Below are 24,425 nucleotides of genomic sequence, written 5' to 3'. Positions count from 1 at the left end.
GGCTGCAGGAGGCGGGGCCGCGAGGGGTCCGGGAGGGGGGGCGCGGGCACAGCGCGGGCGCGGGCTGAAGGGGCGCTGGCGTGTGCCCGCAGGCAGCCCGGCGCCGGGGACGGCGTCCGCGGGGACGGCGCGTGCCTGGACACCGCCAGCCTCAAGATGAGCGACCTGGACACGGAGGTGCTGCCCTTGCCGCCGCGGTACCGCTTCCGGGACCTGCTGCTGGGAGACCCGTCCTTCCAGAACGACGACAGGTATGGTAGGGAGGGGGTCGCGCCGCGGCGCGCTCGGAGCTGTCCGCGGTGCTGAAGGCCGGTCCGCTCCGCTGCCCTTCAACTTTCCCGGGCTTCCGGACGGGAGAAGTTTCGGGTGGGGGCTGGGCGACGTGGGAAGCACCTTCCGGGAGGGGCTCCCGGAGGGGGTGACGGAGAGCTGTGCGCTGGGGAGTCTTCCCAAACACCGGTCCCGGGGCCAGGCGTCCCCGCGTCTGCGCCCAGCCCCCCGCCCCACTCGCAGCCCTGCCGATTTGGGGGACAAGCCAGCGCCGGAAGCAAGCCGGTGGTGGAGCCCCACAGCCTGGCTGAAGGCTGGTGTCCTCCAGACTCTGGCTGTGGCCATTTGTCACTAACTGAGCGAGTGCCTTTCGAGCTTATGTCGTGGGTTCTTACGGAGGGGGACAGCATTCCCTCACCTCAAATTCTCCTGGGTGGACAAAAGCAGAATGAACTGGAGTCTTTCGGTAAGAGACCAGCAGAACCTTGGGAATAATTCATGCGCCGAGGGAGCTGGCAGGAAGCTGCAAGCAATGTTGCTTTTCTCTGCCTTTTCCCCAAATAGCTGTCTTGGGTAAACAGCGGCCCTTTAGCGCTGTCAGCCTCAGGAGAGCTGCTTTCGGGCCTGCCAGTGAAGGCAAGTGCAGGGACTCACGCGGGGCTGGAGCCTGCGGGGCTTGGGAATGAGCCCGTTTCCTTGCCTTGTGTGTTGAGGGGCCTTTGGTACCTGCTGGTGCCTCCCCCCTCCCCGCCCCCTCCCAGCCCCGGACCCGGCAGAGCGAATGTGCATGCCCCCTCCCCCCAGCAGTGCAATTATTCCAGGTGGCACGTGAGGTGTCCAGGTTGAAATGGTCAGGACGCAGACTGAGCCTCCAGAGGATCAGTTGCTGGAGCCGCAGCTGGGAAAATGACATTAGTGACTGAGGTCGGTGTGTAAGGACAGTGCCCGTGAGGAGCTGCCGAAGCTCGCTGTGCCGACCCCTGAACACAGAGCTTCCTACCTGCCCACGCCACATCTGGTTGCGTCCTCCGAGCAGGGGACAGAAGACATAAACCGCCGTGTTCGCCCACTCATGGCCAAGTTTGTGGGTTCAGCAGAGGGACCTTCTGCATTCTGTGTTCTCTCTTGTCAGACTGAGTGCTGTGGTCATAAGTAAGCTCACCCAAGGGCTCACACCCGGGAAAGAGCTGAGCTTCACTCTCTGGAGAGGCAGCGGGGTCAGGAGGGTCCTGGTGTATGCGGCTGGGGGCTCGCCTGCCCTCCTGGAACGCAGGAGGCCGGGGGCTTTCCCGAGTCAAACCTGTGTGCTGAGCGTCCTCCTACGGCAGCACCAGCCCCTCAGCGCCTAGTCCCCTAGGACCTGCTTAATTCTTGAAAACAGCAGCTCTGGAGATTTTTCCAATGTGGGAAGGAATGGCGTCTGTCTCCCTGGGCAGACCCAGGGCCTCTGGACGCATCGATAAATGCCAGTGTCTGTGGTTGATAAAATTAGAGTGACGCACCCCTCCCCTCAGTTTTCAGGAGTGGATGGCACTCACCCCAGAGAGGAGGCACCGGGCCTGGGTGGACATGCCTGGCCCTTGGAGCGTCCAGGGGCCTCACAGGTGGGGAGGGGGCTGCTGGTTTGCGCGTCAAGACAGGTTCCTGGTGATGTTACCCCCGCTGGCTTGGGGGCTGGAGGGGAGCCTGTGAGGCACAGTGCTGGCTGCCCAGGGTTCCAGGAGCAGCCACCTGGGGCGGGGGTGGGGACCTGTCCCGTATCCCCTGCCAGCCACTGTATCAGGAGCCCAGTTGGAGAAGTCTCTCTGTTTTCAAGCTTCTCTGGCTCAAGTTTGGTTGGTCCCTCTCATGAACCCTCTCGTGCCCATGGACATCGGGGCAGGCAGTGCAGGAAACCAGCATGGTGTACGAAGGGTGGGGTAGGGTACTGAGATCACCGGACACCCCCTTCCATAAGGACACATACACAAGGAGGCACGCGCTGGGCTTTGAGCTGGCATCCAAGCTCAGGGAGGAGACAGTGAAAGCCTGGCTATGGGAGGCCCCCTCCTCGATATTTGTGGCCCCTCGAGCCTCTCCCTCTGTGCTTGTCTCATCCTTGATGTCTGTGCCCCTCCCTCATCACTGATTCCCAAAGTGGAAGGTGGAAGCAGGCTTCTCCCCGGCCCATCAGGACCCCTTCTGCACGTATGGGGAGCCTGTAAGGATGTTTCCGGGGGCACGGGGCCGGCAGGGGGCCTGGGCCTGTGGGCTGTCCCTCTGTGCCATGAGGTTGGGAGCTCAGGAAGACCCTGCCACCAGCACAGGGTTGGCCCCCTGCCCCCCCCCCCATCAGCAACATTCTCCCGGAACCCTTTCCGTCCCCCTGTTTTCCACCTCCAGCTCACGGGCCCCAGGGCAGGCTCTGGCGGGGGGCGGGGGGGGTACTGATGCCCTGGCGTTCGGCAGGCTGTGAGTGGGCGGCCGGGGCTGTGGGCTTCCTGCTCTCCAGAGAAATAAAGCCACGAGCAGTGAGTCACTGCAGCCTCACACTGTGGCCTTGGAGGGAGGGAGAGACTCAGCCCACGTGGGCCGTGGGCCAGGCTGCAGCGCCCTCTGGGGAGAGGGGGGAGGGGGGCAGGCGGGGGAGGAGGGCGGAGCCAGAGCTCACAGACCTTCCAGGGAGCAGCTGAGGTCTTAGGACGACCTTCACCGCTGCCTGCGGGACCAGGTCTTGGGGTCCCAGGGGGCAGGGCTCTCGGCAGAAGCGCACCTGGACCCTCCAAGGCCTGGAGCTCAGGACTCCCTGCCCCACCCTGGGACAGCCCGCTGCCCGTGTGCCCAGGGCCCAAGGAGCCGCTGAGGAGGCCCCTCCTGTCCCCTCCCAGCCCTGTCCAGGGCTGACCCTCCTGTGCTCCCGGGGTCTGAGTCACAGCTGGAGGCTGCAGGCCCCCCCACTGTGAGCCCTCCTCCTGAAAAGGTGATGACAGCCCCAGTCACCTTGAAGAGCACTGTGATGGGACCTCGCCTCGAGTGACACGAGGGGGAAGGGGCTCTGCCACTGGGCGCTTTGCCGTTAAGAGTGTTTCTCCCCCTCCTCGCCTGCAACCCGGACAGGAGGCTCTCAGCCCCACTCCCCACCCCCGGGCTCAGGATGATGCAGGTGGGCTCTGTGCACTGAGGTACAAGGGGACACGGGGGCTGTCACACCGCAGCCTTGTCCCCCACACGGGGCACAGCTGTCAAAAGGCTGGGGTGGGGAAGCCACCGGTGAGGACAAAGGGCCTGGCATGTGGCCATCTCCCCGACTGCAGGACCCGGACCGCCTGCTCTCCGCAGCTGTCCGCCAGCCAGGACTGGCCCGGCGGGGTGGCCGGAGCCACAGCTGGAGGCAGTGTCGGGGTCTGTGCCCTCCCCTCTCCCAGGCCTCTGAGTGCAGGACACGTGCACACGTAGAAGCATCCAGGGCCGAGGCTCTCGGGGGCCCTGGGGGCTGGGGATGGGGGGGACATCGGCCTGCTGCAGGAAGGAAGAGGAGGCCGGGCCTCAGGGGTCAGAACGCCACCCCCGCGGCTGTTTGCCTTGGCCCCTCTGACAACAGAGTGTGGAGCTGATGTGTCTCTGCAGTTGAGCAGCACCGGATAGTATTTCACACAACAAGCTGGGAAGTGGGGACAAGGCCAGTCCTGCGTTGCAGGGGCAGGGGGGCCTCAGACCCCTGCCGGCCTGCGGCGGGGACAGGGGACAGCCACGGCCCCCGGGGCAGGGGCTCCTCCTCGACCTCGGTCCACGGGGCCCCTCCAACCTGGACTGGGTGCAGGCAGGGCTGGGGTCTCTGCGGGAGGCGTGCCCCTTCCCTGCCCCTCCCCTCAGCCGAGCAGAAGGGGATCAGGCCCCTGGAGCGTGCGCAGTGAAGCCCCCCCAGGAGTGGGGGTCCCATGGAACGGCTCTGCCCTCAGGGCCATTCAGCTGTAACTGTTAATAAATGGACGTCACTGAGCCGCACTGGAGATGCCACCAAGCCCGTGCACGGCTCCGAGTGGGTTCTGACCCCTCAGGGTGCTCCCTCCGCTGTGCTCCTGCCCCTCCCCCAGCCCTTAGCCTCCCTCTTCCCTCCTCCCTCCCGCCACCCAGGGCTCCTGCAGATGAGGCAGGGGTAGCCTGGGAGGGCAGCACGGTGCAGAGGGCGGGACACTGTTCTTGCTCACTGGTACAGGACCCAGGACCCTCCTGAGAGCCGCAGAGGGCAAGCGTTGGCAGGGATCTCTCGTCTGGAGGGGCGTCCGGGACAGCTCGGGGGCTGTGAGGGAAGCCAGGGCCATGGGGGCCGCAGGCTGGCCCGAGCCTCGCACACGTGGGTTCCGTGCGTACCGATGAATACGGAGGGCGCTTCACGGTGGAGGGTGGCCGTGGACGCGCCCCAACCCGTGGCAGTCCGGCTGAAGCAGGGGCGGCGTGACGCCAGAGGAGCCCCACTGCTCGGCCCCGTCCGCTGGGGCCCTCCTGCGTGGGGCTGCTGGGCCCAGGCCTCCTGGGGGCCTGCCTTCTCCCTGCGGCCCGACTCCTGGACGGGGCCGACCCACAGGGTGGACAGGGTGAGGCCCCAGCTCTGCCCCGGCACCTGCTCCTTGCCCAGCCCTGGCTGGGCGCCTGTGTCCACTGCCAACCCACAGGCCTCGGAGGACACAGCCTATCAGGGAAATGGTGGAGGGCCAGGCTGGCGTGGCCCCGATCAGGTTGGGGGGTATCCCACCACCTTCAGCTCCACAAATAGCATTGGATGGTGCCCGGGCAGCGGGGACGTGGAACGAAAGCCAAGCCCCTCCTCTCCCCGCTCCCCAAGACCCCATTGGGCCCGGAACAGCCAGCTAGGTGTCCCGCCTGCTGTCACACCAGCCTGTTGGATGAGCCCCCACCCTCCTCGCTCAGGCATGGCATCCCTGTGTGTGCTGACCGCAGCGTTGTCCTGCCTGTCAAGCCCCTGCATGGTGGCTGGGTGCTTTCTGGCTTCCCGCGGAGCAGGGCCAGGGCGCGGGCGCGTGGGCTCCAGGAGCCGATGCTGGACGCCTGGAGAAGGCTGCTTCTCCAGGATTCTGCTTGGGGCTACGTGACTGAGTCAAGGAAAAGCCTCCGGTGGTGCCAGGTTCTGGGTAATTCCATGAGCTTTAAGGTGTCCTTAGGGAGTAAAATTTGTGTCTTGATTTTTCCAGTCACTTTCTGGACCCAGGGTTCCTCTGCCTGCGTCTCCCTCACTCCACTGTGGGCCGGCTTGGGCCGTCCGTTCCCTGATCCTGTTCCCCGGTCACCTGGGGCCCCCCACAGGGAACAAGGGCCTGGGGGGTGGCTGGCACAGGGCAGAGACAAGGGCGGACAACTCCCTGTGGAGGCTGGGATCCTGGGGGCAGGTCAGGCCTTCCTCCTGCTGGAGTCCCTCCCTCCAAGTTGGGGTTCTGGGGACTTGAGTCACCTCTCCCCCAAGCCCGGGAGGCCAAGAGGGGACAGGGGGAGCTGCGAGTGGATGGACAATAAAGGGACACCGCAGACAGACAGGAGAGGGGCTGGGGGTGGAGGGGCACAGGCACGCGTGTGCTGAGATGGGTCAGCCGGGCTCGGGGACCTGTGTCTGCACTTGTGAAACAGGCGAGCTGCTCAGTCTTCTGGGGGCCAAGGGTGCATCAGCATTCCTGGCTCCCCCTGCCCGTGCCCTGGGGGCATCTGGGACTCTGCATGGTGGGGAATCAGGTGTCCCCGGGAGCCCCGTTCCCCATCCTGCCCCGGGACTGTGCAGGTCAGCGTATGTCTCCGGAGACTTGTACGCGTGACTCAGAATTCAGTTCCTCCTCAACCGGTGCAGAGCACGGCACAGATGCCCAGTGAGGGGGCAGCCGGCATCCTTCGGGGTCACAAAGACCACGATCAGTTTTGGTTTCAAGTTCTAATTCCCGTTGGTCCCTTGATGTGCCACTTACTGCTGTAACGGTGTCGTGCAGGGACCATCCCGCCGCCTCCATCTGAAGCGAAGCTAGGGGGCGGCAGTGTTCAGGTTGTGCTTCAGTCAGCTGAGCTGTGTAACAAAACACCACAGCTTAAACAACACATTTATTTCCCGCGGCTCTGGAGACCGTGGGTCTGGGAGCAGGGTGTCCGCACAGCCGGTCCCGGTGACGGCCCTCTTCCCGGGTGCAGGGGTGGTGTGGGGCTGGAGGGAGCTCCCCAGTGTCTTCTCATAAGGGCACCAGCCCCATCCCCGGAGCCACCCTCATGACCTCAGCTAACCCTAATCACCCCCAAGACCCCCCACTCACAGCATCACACCGGGGGTTAGGGCCTCAACACACGGGTCCACGGCAGGCTTGGAAGGTTGAGTTGACGCCACAGAAGGAACGGCAGTTCATCCTTCCCGGGACTGAGCTGTGCTTTGACTTAAACTCCTTAAGCTTTGAGGGCGACCCAGGAGAGCCTGGAGAGAGAGCCCGCTTGGAGCCTCCTCTCCCCTCCGGGCTGGGCGTGTGCGCCGGCTGAATGGAGGCAGTTCCTGCAGCAGAGGGACCTGTCCAGGGTCACAGCGCTGCTTAAGGGGGGCTTCAGGAAGAGCGGGTCTCCAGAAAGTGCCCCAGACCCCTGTGGTGTTTTGACTGAGCCTCCACCCGGGGAGCGGGCCTACCTGGAGCCCGTGCGTGTGATCTTACTTGGAAATGGAGTCTTTGTAGCTGTGGTGAAGGTGAAGCTCTCAAGGGGAGCTCATTCCGGGTGAGGGCAGGCGCTACCCTCTGTGAAGAAGGTGTCTTACAAGAAAAGACACACAGGCAAACCCGCGTGAAGGCAAGGGCAGAGGCTGCAGGGACGCGGCCACAGGCCGGGAGCACTGGGGCCCCCAGGAGCTGGGAGAGGCAAGAAGGACCCTCCCTGGAGCTTCCGGAGGGAATGAGGTTCTGCCCACACCTCGATTTCAGACTTCTGGCCTCAGAACTGGCAGAAAATAAATTCCTGTTGTTTCGGGCCTCCCGGTTTGTGGCACTTTGTTACGGCACCCCAGGACCCTGACGTCCCCATCACAGGGTACGAGTGTGGTGGGGGCAGGCGGCCCCGAGAAGCTAGGGACCCAGGGGCCCGGCACCCGCCCCCTTCTCCGGTCTCTAAGGAAGTTTCCAGTGTGGGGTTGTGGAGCGCGTGCTGGGCCCGCAGGGTGGTCACTGCCCGTGTGGGGTGGAACCCCTGGTCTGCTGAGGCTGGACGGAGTCTGTGAATAACTTGGCCTCTCCTTCTGCTGGGGCGTTTTCCGGGGCAGGGCCTGAAGTGATATTGAAAATACACTCCCAAGCGGAAATGCCGGAAAAGAGGCCCCCTCCCACTGGGCCGCGGGAGCCAGGAGCAGACGGACACCTCCCCCCACCCCCGGACAGCAGGAACGATGGCTCCGGGCCCTGAGGACTCCAGAGGAGGGGCTGTGGGGGCGCTGCCTCCTTCGTGACCTTGACCCCCACGATAGCCCAGGGAGGAGGCTGCTCCTATGGGGCAGCAGGAGCAGGGAAAAGGCCTAGGGGTCGGGTCGTGGGGAGGGGACGGGCGGAGCCAGGAAGGTGCCTGGACTGGGCGGGGGCTCGGGTTCTGGTGCAGGTGTGTGTGTGGGGGGGGGGGAGTCTGAGGGAGCAGACGTGGGTGCCCCCAGCCTCTCTTCACAGCTGTGTGGTGGGCAAGGGCAGCTCCCCAAGCATGGCAAGGCCCTGGCCAACCCCACCGCATCTCTGTCCCTGGGTCCGGGGACAGGAGGCCCCTCTGGGGGCTGAGCCGGCAGCACCCTCCTCCCCAGGCCCACGGGGTAGGGGGGCCGGGTCCTGGCTCCTTCCCTCCTCCCTGCCCGCATTCTGAGCCTTTGTGGGCTCCTCACCACGTGCCCGCTTCGGGGGTCCGGGGGTCCAGAGGGGCTAAAGAAGCGAGGCCATCTTGGGAAAGCCCCTCCCATCCAGCCCCTGGAGCCCAGGCCCTGCCCCTGCCCGCATCTCGCTAATTAGCAGCTCATTCTCTCTGTGTCTTTGTCTTTCTCTGCCTCTCTGGCAGGTTTTCCTGTGTTTTGGGCCCCCTTTCAGAGCACTTAACCAGGGCCCAGGAGCAGGGAGAAGGGCCCTGACCCTGTGTCCCCTTCTGGAGGGGAGGGTGGGCAGGGACTCCAGCTGAGTCTGGCCGTGGCTGTAATGCCCGTGTGTGGGGAGATGTGGCACCAGGGCAGGGTCGGCCCCCCCAGGCCAGCCGTCTCACATCCTTCTGCATCCTCTGGGCAGGAGTGGACACAGATGGGCTGTCTGGAGCTGCCCCAGAAAGACAGCCAGACTGTGACTCTTTGCGGGGGTCCAAAGGATTTTAAGATGGGGAGAGTACCCTGGTAGCCCCAGGTGCCATCGAAGTGCCCTCAAAAGAAGGAGGCAAAAAATGGTTAAAATGCTAAGCTGTGTTATGTATACTTTACCCCAAGTTGAAAAAGAGAGAGAGGCGAAGGGAGATTTAACACAGACTGAGGAGCCCACTTCAGGACAGGGGCAGAGATCCGAGGGACGAGGCCACAAGCCGGGGGACACTGGAGCCACCAGAGGTGGGAGGGGTCCCCTGGAGCGTCCAGGGGACGGCAGCCCAGCCGTACCGACCGTGGACTTCTGGGCTCAGAACTGGCGGGACCGTTTCTGCTGTTGGACCACCCAGCGTGCGGTCCCCATTAGGGCAGCAGCGGGACCCTCGCGCGAGCTCTCCCAGCTGTTGGGGGAGCGGAAACGTCCGGAGAGATCCTCTCACTCCCGCTGGGCGGCAGGAAAGTGCCAGCTGTCCAGCCGCCCAGGTGCCCAGGCCAGGCCCCCGTTGGGAAGTGAGTGTCTCAGGGAAGCAGATTCCGAGCGGCGTTTGTGGGGCATCTGTGACTCACGCCCTGTGCTGGGGAGGCGGCAGGGGGAGAACGGGGGAGACTCTGGTGGTGCCCAGGAATTGGTCAAGGGGCGTGGAGGTGAGTGAGGGGCCGGCGGGGTCGGGGGAGAGTGGCAGCAACCTGGCCCGGGGAGACCCCACCCGGTGGCCCCCAGCCCCTCGCAGCTGGTCTGCTCAGCCCAGGGGTGTTGTGTCCTTCTGGTTATTAGGGCTCAAACTGCTCTTGATCCAGAATGGCTCCCGCCAGGTGCGGCCCCTCGGGATCTCCAGGCTGCCCAGGACCGTGAATACGATGAGACGTCCCGGCCACGGCCAGGATCAGGATGCGTCGCACGGTGTCGGGGGCTGAGCTTCATCTCTCCTAAAGTCATGCGGTGGACTGTTGACCCCCTGAGCCTCCCCGCCCACCAGTGCCTCAGAAGTGACCTCGTCTGGAAACAGGGTCATCGCAGGTAATCAAGTGAGCATGAGGTCGTCAGCGTGGGCCCTGATCCTGTACGACTGGAGCCCTTTCGCCAAGGGGGATCTGGAGACAGGCGCAGAGAGAAGACAGCCGTGTGCGGGACGAGGAGGCGGCCTCGGGAGCACAGCCCTGCCAGCGTCGTGGTCTTGGGCGTCCGGGCTCCAGGACCGCGAGGGAACGCGTTTCTGTTGTTTGAGCCGTGCGCCTGTGTGGCGTGGCAAGGGACCGTGCGTGGTAATTCAGGTTACCGGTCATCTGAGCGGGCCCCGTCCGACCACACGAGCCCTGTGGAAGCAGAACGTTTTCTCTGGCTGGAGCCCAAGAGGCAGAGCTTTGGGGCCCGGGGGAATTTGGCGCACCGTTCCTGGCTCTGAGGACGGGGGAGCCACGCGCCAAGGCGTGCGACGGCCCTTCACAAGCGAGCCGGTGACAGCCGGCGGGAGCAGGGGCGCGTCCTGCAGCCTCCAGGAACTGAGTCCTGCCGGTGGCTGGATGAGCTGGCGGGCGGAGTCTTGCCCAGAGAGTCCGGCCCTGCCTGACACGCGTCGGCCTCGCCAGCCTCGCGAGGCCCCACGGAAAAGCCGAGCTGAGAAGAGCCAAGCTAAACCCTGCTCCGACGTGGCGCCAACAGCACCGTGAGATGATAAAGGAGTTGCTTTAAGTGGCGACGTTGGCAATGACTTGTTACACGGCAACGGCAGCCGAGACGCCTCTTTCCTGCAGAACGGTCGCCGTCTGTGTGTGTCTGGGTGCCTCTTCCAGAGCAGCTCAGTCTGCCCCTCTGCCTCCGGTGCTCCTCACGGGCTGGCTGTCGGGTCCAAGGACCGGGCAAACGATTTAGGTGAAGGGACATTTTAGGTGACATGTGGTCCCACGTCTCCTGGTTTTCCCTCCACTGCGAAGATAGCTGGGTTAGGGACAGCAGCACAGCCCTGCACATCACCCCTGCTGGCAAGAGGGACTTTGCAGATGCGATGCAGGTAAGGCTCTTCACGGGGGGCAGGGGACGCTCCTGGATGGTCGCTGTGGCCCAGTGCTGTCACAGGGTTCTCGGAAGAGGGAGGGGGAGGGGCTGAAGCAGAAGTCACAGCGGCGTGAGGAAGGGACCCCGAGAAGCTGGCAGAGGTGGGGGGTGTCCTCCCCCAGAGCCTCCAGAAGGAACCAGCCCTGCCCACACTTAGATTTTAGCCCTCTGAGCTCCGGACTACGAGACGGTAAATGTGTGTTGTTTTAAGCCACTAAATTTGGGGTGATTTGTTACAGCAGCAGCAGGAAACCCATCCACCCTGTCGTAATCATTGCCCATCCTGATGCTCAGCTGCCCCTGCTGTGTCCGCTGAGAGCCCTGCCAGCTGGGTTCTGTACCTTTCCTCCCCAACTTTTTTTTTGTGAAAAAAACACATAACGAAATTTACCACCTTTTAAAAAAAATTTTTTTAAGGTTTATTTTATTTTTGAAAGAGAGAAAAACAGAGCGTGAGCAGGGGAGAGGCAGAGAGAGAGGGAGACACAGAATCCAAAGCAGGCTCCAGGCTCCGAGCTGTCAGCACAGAGCCCGACACGGGGCTCGAACTCACAAACCGCGAGTTCGTGGCCTGAGCCGAAGTCTGACACTTAACCGACTGAGCCACCCAGGCACCCCTAAAATTAATCGTCTCAAGGGCACAGTCCAGGGGAGTCAAGTGCATTCACACTGTTGAGCAGCCGTCCCTGCTCTGTCCCCAGAACGTGTTCGTCTTCCCAGACTGGACTCTGTCCCGTTACACGTGGACCCTCCCCTCCCCCAGCCCCACCCTCCCGCTCTCGGCGTCCGTGGCTCCGACTCCTCCAGGGCCTCCGGCGAGCGTCCACTCCTACAGGACGTGTCCCCCTGTGACGGGCTGGCGTCACTCAGCACGGTGCCCTCCAGGTTCGCCCACGTGGCAGCAGGTGCCGCGATTCCCCTCCTTTTTGAGGCTGACGTTCCCTGGTGTGGGCGGACCACGTCTTACGTACCCATCCTTCTGTGGTCCATCTGATGGACCCTTGGGTTGCTTCCGTGTTTAGCTGTCGTGAGTGACGCTGCCATGAACACGGGTGTGCAAATATCCGTTCGAGACCCTATTTTCAGTTCTGCGGGCATACACCCCAAAGCGGAGCTGCTGGGTCACACGGTAACCCCGCTTCTCGGGAAGCCCCAGACCCTCCCACGATGCCTGCAGCGTCGCACGCTCCCGAAAACAGCACACGAGGCTCCCATGCCCCACACCCGTGCTGGCACATTTATTTTCCGTTGGTTCCAGAGCAGCCGTCCTGGTGAGTGCGTGCTGGTATCTCGTGGTCGTCTTGAGGAGTTTCCCCAGTGTTCGGTGGCGTTGAGCATCTCTTCACGGGCTCACAGGCCCCAGGCCGGAGCCTGGGAGGTCTAGCTGTGGTCCCGGGGACAGCCCGGGCGCCACCCCAGCCGGGCGATCAGCACACCCTGTGGCTCGCCTCTCGCGGAGCGGGGCTGCGGGTGAGGACTCCCAGGACACCGTGGGCACACACCGGTGTGGCTCGGGAGGGTGGAGGCAGGGGCCTCCCCTGGTTCCCCTGGGCACCGCTTCAGAAAGTCCGCGATGCCGGGCCTGCGCCCTAGGCCTGCTGCTTCAGGGTCGCCCCTTGCTGCCTTCTGCCGTTTCCACATCTTCCTGGGTTCCGGAGGCTCCTGGGCCAGCCTGCCCACCTGCCCTCACACCTCCAGACATCATACCCGGAACCCGTGGGCCGTACCTGCCCCGGGGCGCCCCTCCGGCCCAGCCGCCTGCGGAGTACCAGGCATGGGCGTCCAGCCCGCCCCCCGCCCCCCCCCCCCGCCACGAGACGGCGGCGTCTGGTCGGTGCGTGAAGGACGGATCGGTGACCACCCCGTCTGCTCCTCCCCGTCTCGGGTGTCACCGCCCACCCATCCCCTCAGCCTTGATTGACGCCCCCCATCCAGTCCTCCAGAAGCCTGGCTGCCTCCACCTCAGACACCCTGGACTCGGCCTGGCCTTGTACCTATCGTCACAGGGATGTGAGGTGACGCCCCCCACCCCAACCCCCCAGGACAGCCGTCCTGCAGCAGGAGCCGAGCGGCGTTTATAGCGCTCCAGGCCAGGGCGCTCGCCCTTGTCCGCCCTCCCACCACGGCCGTGGGCCGGAGGTCGCCCGACCCCAGTGGGAGTGGGCAGTCTGCGGCTCTCCTCACGGCGCGCCACGGCCGGGGAACGAGGCGCCTCGGGCCGCTGCCCGTGCCCAGGGCCGGCTCTCCTCCACGGCCAGCGGACGCGGCACCGGCCAGAGGCTAAAGTGGACGACCGTTTTCCAAACGAACCAGTCCTTATGTAAGTGACACGGCGGCCAGCTGGAAAGGCCTCCGCCACCAGCTCCCGGACGCAGCACTGACGGCTGTCTGGTGGTCCTTCCACGCACGTCAGCCGGTTTCTCTCGTTAGGGCGCGTCATACAAAATGTTGGAGAAGCCTTGCCTTGTCACCTGACACTTATCCTGGACCCCAGAAGCCATCACTACTCTCAGAGTCCAGGACTGCAGCAGCCACGGCGGACTCGGCAGACGGGCCGGCCCGAGAGGCGGGCGCCGCCACCTGGAGCCTCGGGTGGGCCGCAGCAGCCGTCGAGGAACATGAGCTCGTGTCTGTCTGGGCAGAAGTGCATCCCGAGGGCCCTGCGGCTCCCGGCACCTCCTGGGGAGCCCCGCGAGCAGCCCGGACGTCCGGCCCTTCTCCGCTACTGACCGGACCCGGGGAGCCTGGCCCTGCCCGGGGACGGTGCCCGGACCCCAGAGCCACAGCTGTGGGGACGCCACCTGTGCCCGCGGCCCCGCTCGCCGCGTGCCGCGGGCACCACCACGTGTGGCTCGCCCGCCAGCGGGCCCCGGAGCTCTTCCAGCCGCTCCGCGTCCCTCCACGGGAAGGGGGACAAGCGGCCGCCATCTCCTCGTCCCCTCCTCACGCAGGCAGGCAGGGGGCTTTGCCCACACAGAGCCCTCATGTCTCCAGGGCAGATTCCTAATGGAAACGCGGTCGGGGGGATGCTGCTGTGGGGGTTTGCTGAGGCCACCGAACGGCTCCGCACCAGCTGTCCCTGCCTCGCGATCTGGGGAAGGGCCAGGCAGGGGCTGGGTGCCCTGGGCCCACCTGCCTCCCACAGACCTTCCGTAAGCTCGGGCCCTGGTGGTTTACTGGGTCACGCAGGTGGGGTGAAGAAACGGGCAGGCCAGGCAAGCTGGAGCCTCTGGTCTAGATGTCAGGGTTCGGGCAGGTCAGGAGGGCCTGGAGCCGCTGGCCGCTGCGGGGGATAGCCACGCATCTCCGCACCCCTGCGCCCAGGGCACCCAGAGCCAGAGCCTCGGTACCCCCAGCACCAGCACCCGCTGGCTGTTACCCGGGTGAGCCACCTCACCTCCCGGGTCCTCGATCCATTTCTCCCCGCCTCGGTCTCCGGGGGAAGCCGCCTCCTACTTCGGTGCCTCAGTCTCCCCACTCTGCAAAAACGAAATCTTCACTGTCTCCTTGAGTTGCTCGTGTTCAGTGAGGTGATCAGAGCCGTCCCCAGCCGGGCATGGGGTGCAGACAGGGCTCCACAAAGCGGCCGCTTTGTCCAACATGAGCCGAGCTTGGCAGATGAGCACTGCTTGCTGGGTGAGTCCCCCCACGGACTTCCGGATAGCCCTGGGAGGTAGGGAATGGGGGCGCGGGGGGTGGACCCACCCAGCCTGAGCAGGCACCAAGAACGGGGCCTGGAAGGCGGGCGCCGCTCTGCGCAGGCCATGGGAGCCCCACCTGGGTCCCCTGGACCCGGAGGCCGGCTGTGACTTGGGCGCGCGGCTGCGCACCGAGGCTCCCTGGGCTCCGGCAGCGCCTGCCTGCGGAGGTGAGTGGCCGAGAACCACCAGCTGTCACCGCGCCACTACTGCTCCCCTCCCCCAGCGCCGCCGTGACTGTCGTGATTCTTACTACTACTTCCGTTATAAGGCGGCCCGGCAGCCGGCACCGAGACCCCCCTGCCGGGGCTCCGTGCGCGTCCGCCCGCCCCCCGCCCCCCCCCACCCCGCCTCCCGGCGCCCCCCGCCCGCCCGGGCCGATCCACTGCGGCGGCGGCGCGGGGAGCGCGGGGCGGGGCGCGGAGATGGGAGCGCCGCCCCCGCCGCCTCCCGCCCGTGCGCTCCCGCAGGATGGCGCGGGCCAAGCTGCCGCGCTCGCCGTCCGAGGGCAAGGCGGGCCCGGGGGGCGCCCCGGCCGGCGCCTCGGCGCCCGAGGAGCCGCACGGGCTCAGCCCGCTGCTGCCGGCCCGCGGCGGGGGCTCCGTGGGCAGCGACGTGGGCCAGAGGTAGGGGCGCGCGCCCGGGGGACCCCGCGTACCGCCGGGAGGGGCTCTGCTTCTCTGCCGCTCGCCTCCCGCACCGGCTCCGCTCGGCTGCACCTGCCGCGTCGCCCGCAGCCCCGGGAAGGGGGCGGGGAGGGCCGGGTTCTCCCCCTCCGGACCCTCACCCGGGCGCAAGGACCACCCGCTGTGCTATCAGCCGGCCTCTGGGAGCCTGTGCTCTCCCCCTCCCTCCTGCTCTTAGAGGCTGGCACGGTGGGCCTGCAGGTAAGACCGGAGGGAAGCAGGGAAGCCGACCGAGGCACCCGGCCAGGTGGCTCGGGGACCCCTGCCCGGCCCTCTCCCACTGAGCCCACACTCCGGGGGGTTCCAGCCGCCGCTTGTGGGGAGGTGAGGCCAATATCCGAGTCCCCACTTCAGAAGTGGGCAGCATGAGGCTGGGGGGGGGGGGGCTGGCTGAAGGCTGCATAGCAGATTGGAGCTGGGACGCGGGTCTGAGGCTCCCTGGGGGGCTAGTGCCCGAAGCCGGTGGCAACCAGGGTGCAGCGGTCCAATTTCCTGGGGAGGGGCCCGCCTGGGGAAGGGGGCCTCACCGGCCCTTCTCCAGCTCCGCTGAGCGCAGGGCTGGACGCAGCACCCCCATTCCACGGATGAGGACACTGAGGCTCCGTCTGCGGCACTAGTCCTCCGCCAGCAGCAGTATTTAGCCAGCACCTTCTCTGTGCAGGGAACCCTTCTAGATGCTGCGGGGGAAACGGAGATGAATCAGATCCGCCCTGGGTGTGGGCACACGTCGTGGGCACAGAAACCTGTGCCTGGCAGAGAGGTGCAGGCTGGGCCGGGGTGAGGCGAGTGGGAGCTTCCAGGGCCGCTGGCCCTACGGGGAGGGGCACAGGAAGATGGGCAGGGGCCCTCCAGGCAGAGGCGACAGCCAGGGCCAAAGCCCGGGGAGGGTGCGATGCCTCGTCAGAGTTGGGGCCGAGGTTGGCAGGGACTCTCGGCCCGGCAGATGGTAGGATGAGGGGTGCCTCGGGAGCCTCTCCCCTGCCCCTCCCCTCTGGCCACAGGCTACCCAGGCCCCTCCTGCCCTCACACCCTGTTTCTGGCTCCTCCGAGCACCCCTGGTGGAAAGCTGGTGCCCGGTGGTTATTCCCATTTGCCAGAGCGGACTGCTAAGGCTGGAGATTAAGTGCCTCCGAGAGGCGCCGGAGCAGCTAATGGGCAGCCCGGGCGGGAAGGCAGCAAGTGCCGGCCAAGGCCCTGAGGACAGAGTCCTCTCCTTTCCATCCTCCTCCTGCGCCGCGGGGGGCAGTGGCTCCGGAAGCTCTGGTTACAGCCAGTCCAGCCCCTGCAAGAGATCGGTTCCCCTTGCTGTCCCTGTTCCTGCAGGGGTGCAGAGGCAGGTCCTGCCCAGCCTGCATCTGAGCCTGCAGTGCAGAATGGGAGCTGAGATGGCAAGGCCACCTCCTCCAGGAAGTCCTCTCCCCTCCCCGCACTCTTCTGCCCCCAGTTCTGTGCTGACCCTTATACGGGTGGCCTCGCTCTATCCCCAGCAGCCCCTGAGGTACAGGTATCAGCCTCCTTGTGCAGAGCAGAGAAGGAGGGACTGTCTATAGCTGCGTAGCTGGCCCGTGGTGTTAGGGCCTGGAGCCCTGCAGCCCCGTATCCTCAAATGCTAGATGCACACCATGGAGTTTATTCTGGACAGGAGCAGTAGAGAGCCACAGCAGGTTCCTGAGCAGAGGAAGGCATACAGGGTTTTTGCTCCTTGGAAACTCAGATCTGACGGAGGGTCCTGCACAACCAGGGCAGGGTGATGGGGACCTTCTGTCAGAGGGAGCCAGTGGCCAGAGCTCCTGAAGCTGGCCCCATCTGCATGCCGGGCCCCCTTCTGGGGCCAGCCAGGATCAGCGCTCCTGGACCACGAGGCACTGGCCTTCCCCAGGGTGGCCCACTACAGCCGGGGAGGCAGCAAGGCACCGGGAGGTGCCTGCTCCCAGTGCCAGGGCTCAAGCCCCCCCACCCAACACAGTGCACCCCAGTGGTGTGGATGCTGGGTGGGCCAGCACGGGTCCCTCCCCCACGCCGGCCAGCCCCAGCGCCCTGGGCTCTGAGCTCATGGGTCTCCTCCTTCCCCTCCCCCATGCCTCGTGGGGCCAGGAAGGGGAGGGGCAAGGCTTAGAAATCACGACCTGGAGCGGGAGTGTTGAAGACCGTCGTTCAAGAGCCTTTGAGCAAGGGGTCCGGTGGACTCTCCCCGTGGGTCGGGGCTGCGCTGGGGCCCCTTCCTGACCCCAAGAAGCCCGGGGCTGGGGGGCCTTTGGCCTTCCCAGGTGCTGCCGCATGTTTGGTGTGCCACCCTGGACGGACGGACAGGGCTGGAGAGGAAGGGGCTGGTTGCTGGGCACCTCCCTCCCGCCCCTTCTCCGCCCCCCACCAGGTTTGGGTTCTGCACCAGGTGAGGGGCTCACCGGTGTATCCTCGGAAGGGACGTCTGAGTGGGTGGCCTGGAGGGCACGGGAAGACCGCAGAAAGATCTAGGAGGCAGAACCCAGGGGTCTGGGAGTGGTGGGGAGTGGTGGCGGGGTGCGGGGAGCACTGCGGACGGCCGCTTGGGGTACCTGGAGGCACAGCCAGGCTGGCCAGTGGGACGCTCCCGTCGGTGTGGATGCCCGGAGGGGAGGAGAGGGGCAGCAGGCCAGAGGCCAGGATGGAACTCTGAGGTCCTGCTTGAGGCTGTGGGCAGAGGCCACTGTGTCCCCGGGACAGACAAGAGAGTCCTGGGGAAGAGGGGGGCCAGGAGGAGGGCCTGGGCGGGGGAGGAGTCGCTGCGACCAGATGAGGCCGGTGCCCCGCCATTGGTAGCTTCAGGGCAGGGGACATCCGCGGAGGGGCCTCACTCAGAGGTGGGCTGACAGGCAGGGTTTGGGGAGTAGAAGGGGAAACTCCCGCTGAGGGGCTCCTCGGGAAGCCCCGGGAGGGGCGGGGCCTGGGGCGGGGCCTGGGGAGGCGGGGCCGGAACAGCTGGAGGCAGTGCCTGGCCGGGGATTGGAACCCCGGTGAGCCCCAGTTTGGGGCTGCGTCGAGGGGCCCCTGGGGGCAGCGTGTCCCTCCTGCCAGCGGCCCTGTCCCCTGACGACGGGTGTGGAGGGGCAGGGCGCACCTCTGCGTGCAGGGTCCCGGGAGCTTCTGTGAACTCGGGGGCCGAGGCAGGAAAGGGAGCGAGGGCGGCAGGAAACACCTTTCAGCGGCGGCCACTTTGCTCCGCTGGTCCCCCTGCGCACCCACGCCCACCCCCCCCCGCCAGGTGCTCCGAGCCCAGCGTGCAGCTCCACACCTCGGGGTTCTTGGGGCTCCAGTGTGGTCCTGCTCTCCTGCTGTCCTTCCCAGAGTCCCGCGCGTCTGCCGTGACCCCAGGCTTGCCACAGCCAAAGGCAGTAGGCGGAACCCCTTCCCCACAGGCCCGCTCGCCCCCCTCCCCTTTAGGTGGCCCCCGTGGTCCTCCAGGAACCCGGCCGCTCTCCTCACCCACCCTCCTTGAGCTCCACCGCCACAGCCCCACTGCAACAGCCTGGGCCTTGCCAGGCTCCTGCCCAGCCCCCTCCTCCCCACCCCTCTCCGTGCAGCTGTCGCCCCAACTCAGAGCTTGGGGCGGTGCCGGGGCCAGGACAGGAAACCTGAGGTGGACAAACATGTAGAATCTGCCAGAAGCTCCCGGCAGAGCCCTGGCCTCCTTTGCTCCTTGCGGAGCCCGGCCCCTGAGCACGCCCCCTCCAGTCCCTCATCGTCCCGGACCTCCCCGCAGCCCCACTGTGCCGTCCCGGGCACGAGGAGCTGTAGACCGGGGCACTCGGAGGGGGGCCTGCCCACCCGGAGGGCCCTGCACAGGCGGCGGGCGGCCGTGTGCAGATGACCCGGCCCGTGTGAGGGGCTGGCCCAGCCCTGCAGGCCAGCTCCTTCCTCCCTGCCATGGCCTCTGGAAGGCAGTGGTCTTCCCTGAACGTTCGCATCCTCTTCTGGAACATGGCAGCATCGAGGGTTAAGAGAGGGTCCCTGAAGTCCTCTGTGCACCAGATGGGTACGTCATCAGCAAATAGACTTTCTGCATATACACGCATACACACATCCCTCCAGAGCCCCCAGGGGCCAGTCCTCAGAGCCCCAGCTGCCACCAGCACCACCCCCCTGCCGGCCTCCCCTCCAGCCCAGGCCCAAAGCTGCCACCAGCCCAGGCCCGGCCATCATGGTGTCAGCTCTTGTGGCCAATCTGGGAGAATCCCAGGGCAGGCTGCCCAAAGGGTAGCAGGTGTGCGATTGCTGACCCAGTGGAGGGGTGCACCGGGCGCCCCCCAGGAAGCCTCAGCTCCCTGCCTCGGCCTGTCCTCTCCCTGGGAAGCCAGGGTACGGGGCTGGTGGGCTCTGTGGCCGGGCCCGTAGAAAGCAGGGGAGCAGAGAGGAGGCAGACAGACTTGACGACGAGGGAGCCCTGGCTGTTGCGTCCGCCCTGTGGCCTTGTGTGGGAACCGCCTCTCGCCACATCAGCTTCCTGGGTATAAAGCGGGGCTGATGTGGCCCTCCCCTGGAGCTGGGGTCGCGGTGCCTGAGGCGGGCTTGGCAGGAGCAGGGACAGTGACCGCGCGCCGGATAGACCGATTCTTGCTTAGTCCTTGTGCCGAAGGCGGGCGTCTGCGGCCTTGGCCTTGTGTGCCGTCTGGCCTGGGCAGGGGGTGCATGTGCTACGGCCGCTGTGCTGCTTTCTTGGGCGCCGAGGGGGCCAGGCCCAGTGAGCGCCTCACCACAGGCTGCCTCCCGTGGGCACCTGGGCACCTCCGCCTGCCTGGGGGCTCCGCGGGTCTGGGGGTGTGCCCAGGGGTGCCCCCCCCCGACCCCGCCGCTTCCCTCGGACCCTGCCTGGAGCTTCCTTGAGTGTCTGTGCCCCCACCTGGTCCAGGAGCCCAAGCCCTCCGTCCATCCGTCTTCCATGTTGACGTGACCACCCGTGTCTGTCCCCAGGCCTCATGTGGAAGATTTCAGCCTGGACTCCTCTCTGTCTCAGTAAGTGCTTGCAGGGAGGGGGCCGCAGCAGGGAAAGACAAGTGGCCTCCCACCCCCAGCAGACCCTGGGAGGAGGGGGCTCAGAGTCCAGTCTGCCCTGCAGCCAGGCGGGACCGGGCACGAGCCGGCCCTGGCCACCGCCGCCCCGTGCCATCAGGTGCTGCTGCTGGGGGTGGAGCTGAGGCCGGGGATGGGACAGTGGGCGGTCCTCTGGGGAGGAGCCCTGGACTAGCAAACAGGGCCATCCGGAGGCGGACACCCACAGCCCTCAGGAGAGCCCAGCGGGAACGGGGACCCCCACCATTTGCGTGTGTGGGGACAGGCGTGCGGATGACTGCTGGGACCCTCCCCCCTCGGCCTAGCCCCCAGGCACATCCTGGCTTCCGTTAAGATCCAGGTCAAGTGGACGGTGGCTTTGAGGCTGGGGAGACCGACATCCTCCTCGGAGCGGCCACGTCCTGTCCAAGCCCTGGGCGTTCAGCGTGGCCACTAAGTGGGACCCGATGTCATTAATTACCATGGTCAGCGGCGACAGCCGCCGCTCACTCAGCTTCCAGCTGCTGCTGACGCTCGCCCCCGCCGCAGCCTGTGACCCGGGCCTGTGATTACCCCGGCAGGTGTGTGGGAGCCGGGGGGGCTGGGCCACAGTCCCGGGCCTCTGGCTCCCCAGCCCAGCCCCCTGCGCTGCGGTGGTGGTGGGGCGGAGGGCCCCTCCAGCACCCGCAGGGCTCTCTGGGGCACCTCGGGCTTCCCAGGGGGAAACGGACGATTTGCGGCCACCCCAGCGTTGTCACTGGTAGAGCAGACTCTCCGTGCCCACCAAGGCCCCAAGAGGCTCTCCCAGGCCCCCGGCCCAGCCGAGGGTGCCAGGACAGGGGTTCTCTCCAACACGTGTGCAGGAGGTCCCAGGTGGGGCCGCCTCACGGGGGACATGCGGGCTGGGGTCACCTGTCCGTTGGAGAAGCCACTGGCCACCGTGCCTTTCCTCGGTCCCCCAGGCTGCTCTGCCCCTCCGGGTTCCCGACACGGGATGTCCCTGGCAGCGGGCCACCCTGGGGCAGCAGGTGGCCTGCAGGAGCTGGCCTGTGGCACTGGGCAGGAGCTAGAGGAAAGCCTTTCAGCCCTGGTGGATCCAGAGCCCCGCCACCCCGCAGGAGGGTCGTGGTGCCTGGAGGGGTGTCCCCCACGGCGGTCTTTGCCCACACGGCCACCAGCCCCCCATGGGCGAGTCTGCGAGCCTGGGGCTGGGAGTGGTGGGGACAGCGCAGCCTTCAGCCCTACCCCACCCCCCACCCCCGGTGCCTCACTACTCAGCAGACACCCCTGCCCGTCCTCTGCCCCAAAGCCCGGCCCTTTGCCCGCACACCTACAGGAGGTGCCAGTGTGTGGGGGGTGGAGCAGGCCACATGTCTGTCCTGGGCTGGGTCCCTGGGCTGGTCACAGGCTCTGCCCTTGCTCAGAATAGCCGGCCTCGGGGTTGGCAGTTAGGCCGGGGCCCTGCCCTTTCTCTCGCGCGTCAGTCTGCGGGTTCCTGTGTGGAGGGAGTGAGCCACACGGCGACACACGGAGGGAAGCAGACAGTAGGACCCCGGCCCCATGTGAGTGCACGGCTGTCGTGGCCCGGCGGGCCGGCCTGCCGTGCTGTGTGCTTAGCGTCCGGCCACCCTCCCCGCCGCCGCCCTCCTGACTCTGCCTACGGAGCTTATTGGCACAGGCCATCTGTGCCGGGACCACCTGCCAGGATTCCCTGGAAGGCCTGCTCCCCGGGCCTGCCTGCCCGTTGGCCTCCGGGTCAGCCTGCCGGTCAGAAGGCAGACGTGCAGCCCAGAGTCCGCCTGCCCGGCTCGCCCCAGGGCGGCCACCCTCGCCTGGCACGTCCTGTCCCGGTTTCAGGTTGGGGAGGTTGCAGCTGCTTTGCCGGCACAAGGGGGACTCTGTGGGTCCCCTCCAGCGTGGACAAGGCCCTGGCACAGGCAGGCGGTCGGCCTGGGCCCACTCAAACACAAGCCTCGTGGGGATGGGGCAGAGGCAGCCGGGGGCTGACCCTTCCACCCCAGACATTCGAGAGGCCCTGGTCCCATGCAGAGCCCCAAGCCCCCGATGCCTCTGACCCCCTGGGCCAGCCTTGGGCCTTGGCGGGCCTTATTTTCCATGCGTGTCGGGATGAGTCTGGCTGGAGCTCTCCGAGGGGCTCCAGGGCAGGGCTCGGCAAGAAGGCCCTTTTGTCTGTTCCGTCTGGACCCCTGTCCTCACCAGCCTGAGAGCCGGCAACCTCCGAGGACAGAGGAGCCTGGGGTGGGGCCCAGGTGGGGCCTGTCCAGTCCCCGGGGCCCACGGCCTGACCCTGGGCGTTACACCCAGGGCTTTCTGAGTCCCAGGCTCCCCTCAGGCTCTGGGCCCCGAGACCACGCCCTTGGGGCACCCTGGCTTTAGACCTTCTTCCTGGGCCCCTGGCGGCAGGGGGCCTCGGACCGAGTGCACGAAGGAGCACAGACACCGACGGGGGGAGGGGAGTAGACCCTCGGGCTCCACCGTGGGGTCTGGGGCAGCTCGATGTTGAGGCCGAGCTCCGGGGCCACGGCACCGTGTGTTCTCAGGACCCCTCCCCCGGCTCGCGGGGCTTCCCGCTCAGCCCTTCCCTCACTCCCCAGAGCGGCTTCCGTGAGCCTGGTCACGCACCCCAGGCAGGGCCTCGAGCCGCGGCTGGACCGGGATCCCACCCTGCCCCCTGCCCGTGGAGGGCATCAGCGGTGGATTTGTGGCCCGGGGGCCCGTCCTTTCTGGGTGATGGGAGCGACGGAGCCGGCCACCGTCGGGACCTAGAAGGAGACCACGGGCACCAGCTGAGCTGATGGGTGCCAGGCCCCGGGCCACGCGTTGCGGCGGCCTCTCACTTAATCCTCCTTCGGGCGCGGGCACTTAGCAGACTTGAGAGGTTGAGGGTCAGATGCAGAGGGACAGGCTGACTCTCCCCAGGGCCAAAGCCCCCCCATCTGCCACCCTCCAGACGCCTGTGGTGGACCTTTCCTGTCACCGCCCGCCCCCCCAGGTGAGGAGGCCGGGGCTCGGACGGGTGCAGGGGCCACGGAGCAGCCGGGCGGGGGAGGCACAGGGCTTCTGTCTGTCTGGCCAGACCCGTCCGTGACCCCGGGGCCACCTCGTCTTCCCGTGAGCTTGCTGAGCCGAGAGTGTCCTTCAACCGGGCCCAGGCTGTGCTGCGAACCTCGGGGCCGCGGGGGTCCGGAAGCCCTCCAAGGTTTCCTCCTGCGTCGGCCCAGCACCCCGTGGGGGTCTAATTACGCTTGTCGCCTCGACCGTACTTCAGGCTAAATGGACAGCTCGTAACCTGCTGTCTGTGGTGGTGTCAGAAGTGGGCAGCCGCAGCTCGTGAAAAATTAAGAGCGAGAGAGGCTTCACGAGGCTCGATTCACGCGGCCACGTCCGCCAGCCCACGGCTTCTCCTTCACCAGCCCTCTCCCTCCGCGGGCCCCCCGCCGCTGACCGCCTTGGGGGGCTGTCCCGATGGGTGTCTGCAGCTGACCCCGGGGGACAAGGGCTGGCCGAGAAGTGACCGGGGTTCCGTTTCTGGGGAGCTGGGAAGGGGCCGGGTGACCCGGAAGCAAAAGTGTCCAGGCCCGACCAGTCCCAGGTCAGCAGGCCTGACCCCTTGGGCCTGGGCAGGGGCGTCAGGCTGCTCTACGTGCGGCAAGGGGCCGTTGGCCAGCGGGGGCAGGGGCGAGGTTGGGTCAGGTCGGGGGAAGGAGCTGGGGGTCGCTCTCTTTTGCCAACAGAGAGCACAGGAAGGAGCCAGGGACTCCGGCTTCCTGCTTCGTCTCACCTGCTGGCATCTAGCTGTCCAGCAAGGATAGGCAGGGGACCCGGGGGGAGTGGAGCGGGGCTCTCAGCCGCATAGAGCGTGAGGTCCAACGTGGGGAGAGGGAGCGCCTCCGGCTCCTGCTTGGTCTGGGGAGGGTACCCCAAAGGGCAACGTCGGAGGGCAGCCGGGGGCTCAGAGCAGGGCTGGGGTTTAGAGGTCACCTCGCGCAAGCGGGCCAGGCGGGTGTCGAGGGGGGCCCGCGATCAGCCCTAGGGCGTCCCGCATTCAGAGTTGAGATGGGGGCAGCCGAGGAGTCTGGGGGGTGGGGGTCGACCAGAGGGGGGTGGGGGCAGGGAGGCCGCATGGTCGGTGCCCTGGGAGGCTCAGGAGGAAGGAGCAGGGCGGGGCCTCGCTGGCCAGATAAGGGCCCCGTCAGGGAAGCGGCCCGAGCGGGTGGCCCGCGTGGGGTGGGGAGACCCCTCTGTGGAGGCTTTGCTTCGATGGGGCCGGAGGGTGTCGGGGAGGGCTGTTCCCGGGCTGGGTGCTCTTCCCTCGGGCTCACTGACTTGCGTCCATCTGCCCCCCTGAG

At 66.6% G+C, this 24,425-nt stretch overlaps 1 protein-coding gene across 2 annotated transcripts in view; it reads left to right on the top strand.

Annotated features, from left to right (window-relative positions):
• The first annotated feature begins 100 nt into the window (after positions 1-100).
• Positions 101-24,425, top strand: part of KCNT1 (potassium sodium-activated channel subfamily T member 1) — a 49,305-nt gene continuing 24,980 nt past the window's right edge. For both annotated transcript variants that reach the window (XM_042964741.1, XM_042964740.1), the window contains exon 1: positions 101-251. In XM_042964741.1, coding sequence (XP_042820675.1) covers positions 157-251 — 95 coding nt within the window. In that variant the 5' untranslated portion in view covers positions 101-156. The remainder of the gene's footprint in view (positions 252-24,425) is intronic.

Source organism: Panthera tigris, chromosome D4 (assembly GCF_018350195.1).
Source record: "Panthera tigris isolate Pti1 chromosome D4, P.tigris_Pti1_mat1.1, whole genome shotgun sequence".
Lineage (NCBI taxonomy): Eukaryota > Metazoa > Chordata > Mammalia > Carnivora > Felidae > Panthera > Panthera tigris.
Note: the sequence above shows the minus strand (reverse complement) of the source record. Positions and strands in the feature narration are given on the sequence as shown.